General features: G+C 46.6%; 1 protein-coding gene across 3 annotated transcripts in view; it reads right to left on the bottom strand.

Annotated features, from left to right (window-relative positions):
- Positions 1-1,125: 1,125 nt before the first annotated feature.
- Positions 1,126-5,764, bottom strand: part of PSME3IP1 (proteasome activator subunit 3 interacting protein 1) — a 32,796-nt gene continuing 28,157 nt past the window's right edge. For all 3 annotated transcript variants that reach the window (XM_039232630.1, XM_039232629.1, XM_039232631.1), the window contains exon 7: positions 1,126-1,485. In XM_039232630.1, coding sequence (XP_039088561.1) covers positions 1,268-1,485 — 218 coding nt within the window. In that variant the 3' untranslated portion in view covers positions 1,126-1,267. The remainder of the gene's footprint in view (positions 1,486-5,764) is intronic.

Here is a 5,764-nt window from a genome sequence, read left to right as displayed (position 1 = left end):
AGCCCCCAGGGCCTCTCTGCCCACATTAAGACTGAGTAGCTTCTCTGCCTGCCAGCTCACAGTGTCAACACATTCTGTGTGTCTCTCTCTGTCTCACACCCGGAGAGGTAGAAACAATTGACGTAGGAACCCAAGGGAAGAGAGAACCGTACAGACTCACTCTCCTGAAGCGGGGGAGCTTGTCATTTTTTTTTTTTTTTAAAGCCCATGCCCCTCTGTCCAGAAGGCCTTCATACCTCATCTCCCTTAGTCCTGGAGGGCAAGTGCCTGCTTCCCTTTAGGAGACAGAAGTGGGACTGTACCTCTAGGTCCTGGCTGCTCACAGCCTTAAAGCTGCATGCAAAGGGAAAAGAGCAGAGGGGAGGAAAGGACGGGGCAGCACCATCAGGCCAGAAATAGCTTCCATAGTGAGAAGCCACAACTATAAATGTACCAAACAGAGAGGGGCCTCGACCATACAGTCGAGTCAGCATATGCAGGTGTGTCCCACTGGTTTGCACTCAGGATCCCACAAGCTGCATCTACACACCTACCAGCACTTCCCGCTTCCTGGCCACGATGAAAAGAAGGCCTGTTTGGTTCTCCAAGCCTGAGAGTCTTAAATGGCATTGGATGGAGGGAGGAAGGAGAAGGAAAAGGAAGGAAGAATAAGGAGAAACTTCACAATGAGTGATGAGTGTTAAGTGACGCCCCCTGCAGATGCAGTTTAGAATCTTTTACTTAGTCACACAACATTGAGAATTGGTTAGTTCCAAGGGAGTGCACCATCCCATCCCGTCACATGGCTCACTTCTCCCCCAGCCCCCCGCCCCCAACGTGTTCCACAATGCAGTACAACCAAATGGGGTGTTCATCTAGAACAGAGTGTTTAAATAATACCTGTCCAATAACTGCCCTTGCTTCTTTATGCTGTTGGGAAAGGAAAAAAAGAAAAAAAAGAAAGCAACATGATCCAAACACTTTGCACACCGGGGGGGGGGGAGCCGATCTTCCCAAGGCATTTTCAGTGGAATTTCTGCTGAGCCCTGCCCCTCCAACCCCACCCTCCCCATTAGCAAGGAAAGACGCAGCAGGACAGGTCTGGACATCTGCAGGGAGTGGAAAGAAACCAAACACAAGTCGGGCCACAAGTGGATTCTGGCACATTTTTAGACGAGGTTAAAAATGTCACGGTGTGCACAGGAAGCAGGCAAAGGAGTTCTGAGGGAGGTGATGCCCGGAGGCAGAACAAACCGTCGGGCAGGGGCTCTGGGAGGGACACAGGGGCCTAGGGGGCCTCGAGGAAGGTGTTGGTTCGGAAGATGGAGGAGACGATCTTGCCGGTGGCGTTGATGGTGCCCTCGCTGTCAGAGCTGGATTCGGAGTCGCTGCTGCCGGAGTAGGCACCCAAGCCTGGTAGGATGCCGATACAGACGGCGGCAGACGGGCAGTGGATGGAAGGGGTGCTCAGGGACGTGCTTCCAAGAGGCACGCAGGACGGGGCTTCTGCAAAACAGGAGGAAGCACTGTGACTTCACCACTTTCCCCAAAGTTGATAGGGTACTTTCCACATGCCGGGCATGGGGCCTCGAGCTCTACCCTGAAGCCCCAAGCCACCCTATGCAGCCAGCACTACTGTCCCTGGCATCGGACAGCAGTGTTCCTCTTTTACAAGTGAGAAAACTGAAGCCGCACTCAGAGAACATTTTAAGGCCACGGAGAATGTGACCATGTAGCTAAGGCTCTTTTCACTCCGGGAAACCCAGAGTCGCTGCAGCCCCCCAGTGATGGAAAGCCTCAATCCAGGAAACCTGGCACTTAGAAGCGAAAGGAAAAGTTAAAGACTCTCCTCCACCACTCCCATTGCCTCTGTTTCCAGACTCAGTGAATCACTACAACAATGTGCTATGTAGATATCTCCCATCTTACTGAGGAGGGAGGTCAAAAGAATAGGCCAAGGTTAATGGCCACTTAGAGTAGAAAACATTAAATCTGAATCAAAAAATAATGTACTAGAACGATACCAGAGCTCACTGTAGAATAAGGGCTGGACTTTAAACCTCAGTGTCTCAGGGTGACAAGTATATAACTAACACTTCATGGAAACATGCAAAGGATACATGGTTCCAAGTACATGAAGTCAGGAGTAAGTCGAAACTACTGCTGAGAAGCAAAAGGAGGCCTTCAGCAGCCAGTGCACAGAGTTAAGGGGCTGAATGTACTTGCTAGTCTTACAGGAAGTTCTAATAAGGGAAAAAGCAGCTGCTGAAGAAAGGCAGTGTTGAAATACAGAGCTGTAAGAACATGAAATGAGACCCGACGCTGATTGTAAAGATGGTGATTACAAGACCACCTGAAAGCAGAGGCAGATATTTGCAACAAATATTACAAAAGTCAATTTCTTTGTGAGATCCAGTTCTTCCAACACCAACCAACCAACAACTGAAAAGTGGACACAAGGCACGAATAGTTGACCAAAAAAAGCATAAATGGCATTTAAACTTGGGAGAGTAAACCATCTGTAAGGAGGGAAGGTATAGGGCACAGGTATCTTTATATGCTGCTGAGCAGGTGTGGGGCAGTTTGGCAATGTTCTGCAAACTTAAATGATGTTCATATTGGAACATTCCCTGCAGCAGTGTTTTTTTTTTTTTTTAAATATTTTTTATTTATTTTTAGGAGAGAGAGAGAGACAGCATGAGCAGTGGAGGGTCAGAGAGAGAGGGAGACACAGACTCTCGAAATAGGCTCCAGGCTCTGAGCTGGCAGTCAGCACAGAGCCCGATGTGGGGCTCGAACCCACGAACCGTGAGATCATGACCTAAGCGAAAGTTGGACACTTAACCGACTAAGCCACCCAGGCGCCCCTTCAGCAGTGTTGATAGTAGCAACTGAAAGGTTCATTAATAAGGGTCCAGTGTAATGGACTATTATTCAGCCATGAAGATGAGTAAAGCCTGTATGTACTGGTATGGAATGATTTCCAAAACACTATGCTACGTGAAAGAGGCAAGAGGATGTGTAAGCTATAATCTGTGGGGGGGAGAGGGGGGGACATGCCCATGCACATGCAGGACGATATCTGAAATGAGACATAAAAAAGTGGTAACAGTGGTTGTCCTGGGGAGCTCAGCAGAGTGGTCGGGGAACAAGAAGACTTAACTTCTTTTAATCCACACTCTTTTGCTTCTTTTGATTTTTTTATTATGTGCATATACTACCAGTGCAGACGATTTTTTAGAAAGCAAATGCAAAAGAGCCTCAGAGTCTACTTAAATTGAGAAAGAACAGTCCCACGTGTCTCTGTAACCCCAAAGGCACCCCACTCCTACAGCCAGGAGGGCTGCAGAAGAAGAGACAGTCTAACAACGAGGCAGATTGCTTGTCCATATTCTCTAACTGCAAGCCACTTGAGGGCAAGGACTCCTTCTTCATCACTCCATCCCCTAGGCATACAGCATGGGGCCTAGCACAGAGAAGGCCAGCATTCGCAATGTGTTATAGACATTTTACAGAATTTCATTGTAAATAGCTAAATTGGGGAGGGAGGGCTGAACATTTGGGACACAACATCAAATTGTACACCATCCATTGCTTGAACATTTCCTGTATTGTTATTTTCACATATACAGTGATACTTTCAGTATTCTGTTAGAAATATTTGGTTAAGGGATGCCTGGGTGGCTTAGTTGGTTAAGTGTCTAACTTTGGCTCAGGTCATGATTTCACGGTTCTGGAGTTCGAGCCCCATTGGGCTCTCTGATATTAGCGCAGAGCCTGCTTTGGATCCTGTCTCTGCCCTTCCCCTGCCCACAATCTGTCCTTCTCTCTCAAAATAAATTTAAAAATTTTTTTAAAGAAATACTTGGTTAAGAAAAAAAAAAAAAACCTGATATAAGGGTATGAGTCACCCACTCAGAAAAGTAATTTATATGAAGCTGTTCAATGAGATGTCATTTTATTAAGTATGTCAAGGGTGAGTTGAATTTTAGGGTCTATCTTAGATAGAAAAGGAGGATCAAGTTCAGAGTACCTGTGCAAGACTAGAGCTGTCCTAAGGGAAGGATGGAAGTCAGCCACGAAATGAAACCAAGAAATGTGGACCGCAGTGGCATCAGCAGAGTTTAAGTGAAAAGACCAAATCTCCTGATTATCTAGGTTTCAAGAAAGAAAAGAGACTGCAACTCTGACAAATTTCATTCCAAAAATAGTTCAACTGTCCAAAGAGAACAAAATGGTGCCCTCTGACCTCACCCATTTGGTGAAGTTTCCTGCCAACTTCTGCATTTGCAGGACTACGTTGTTACACCAAATTAACACCGAAAATTACTAACAGGGAATGTTCTTGGGTTTCAAAGAGATGCGTGACTTGAGAGTCGATGGGGCCAACTTGTGCATTCACTGGCTCTGCTCAGAGCTTATACCCAGAGCCTCCGGCGGGGGAGGCTGAATCTCCTTTAGGGCCACAGAGTTCTCTTCTGTGGGGAACAAAGGCGCAAAGCTTTCTACTGCCAAGGTCAAGACTCTCAAGCAAGTTTTTACGGGATATTCTTCCGGTGGGGCCTTAACTTCTAGCAAAAGAGATTTATTGCCCAGCTATAAGGAAGCTGCTATAAGAGTGGAAGGGAGGACAGAGATTAAAGCTGAGGCTCTGAAACATGGTGTCTGCCTTGGACGTTTTTTTTTGTTTAAACAAGTATTATTATTATTATTTATTTTGAGAGGGACAGAGTGCAAGCAGGGGAGGGGCAGAGAGAGAGCAAGAATCTCAAGCAGGCTCTGCACTATCACTGCAGAGCCTGATGCAGGGCTTGAACTCATGAACTGTGAGATCATAACCTGAGTCGAAATCAAGTGTCAGATGCTCAACTAAGCCACTCAGGCGCTCCCTAATATGGTTTAAAAAGGCCACACAAGCGGGGCACCTGGTGGCTCAGTCAGTTAAGCATCCCACTTCAGCTCAGGTCATGATCTCATGGTTCATGGGTTCAAGCCCCACATCGGGCTCTGTGCTGACAGCTGGGAGCCTGCAGCCTGCTTCGGATTCTGTCTCCTTTCTCTCTACCCCTCCACCACTCACACTCTCTGTCTCAAAAATAAACATAAAAAAAAAATTAAAAAAAGAAAAGAGCCACACAAGTTTTCCTTTCCACTGACTGATGCAAATAGTTCCTATAAGGGAATAAGCACCAGGTACAGACAGGGCTAGCTAAAGTACATTTACGATTTCTTTATGAAGTTTTAGGTGTGTGTATGTATGAAGAGCCCAAAATTAAGTCCTCCATTAACAGCAACCTCGGGCTACACGTAGCTCCAGTTCCAGGAGAAGCTTCAGCCAAAGCCACCCTCAGGACCACCCTCGGATCAGCCAATCAAAAGAAATGTGCAACATTCCTGTGGTCTGAGTCAGGGCTGGGAACTGCAGGTACTCTGTTACAAACTAGCCAATCACTCACTGCTTGCCTAAACCCCATGTAGGCCCTTTGAGCTCACCTTATAATTGGTCATTTTCAACGGATTCTCAAAGGTCATGACTGGGTCCCGCCAAAAGTAACGGATGCCTCACGGATACTGAATGGTCAAAACTATAACCATGGGTGTTGTACAATTATAATTGGTGCTTATGTGATGATGCAAAACGTACGTGTGCACTGTAACACCCCCATCCCTTACCCCATAAAAACCCTGCTCGCCATTGTTCAGGGCTTCACTTTGCTGCCGCTGCACCGGTAGATGGGTAAGCCCCTGCTGGAGCTTTTTTTTTTTTTTTTTTTTAATGTTTTAT

The sequence above is a fragment of the Hyaena hyaena genome, unplaced genomic scaffold (genome assembly GCF_003009895.1).
Source record: "Hyaena hyaena isolate Hyena2069 unplaced genomic scaffold, ASM300989v1 scaffold_68, whole genome shotgun sequence".
Classification (NCBI taxonomy): domain Eukaryota; kingdom Metazoa; phylum Chordata; class Mammalia; order Carnivora; family Hyaenidae; genus Hyaena; species Hyaena hyaena.
Note: the sequence above shows the minus strand (reverse complement) of the source record. Positions and strands in the feature narration are given on the sequence as shown.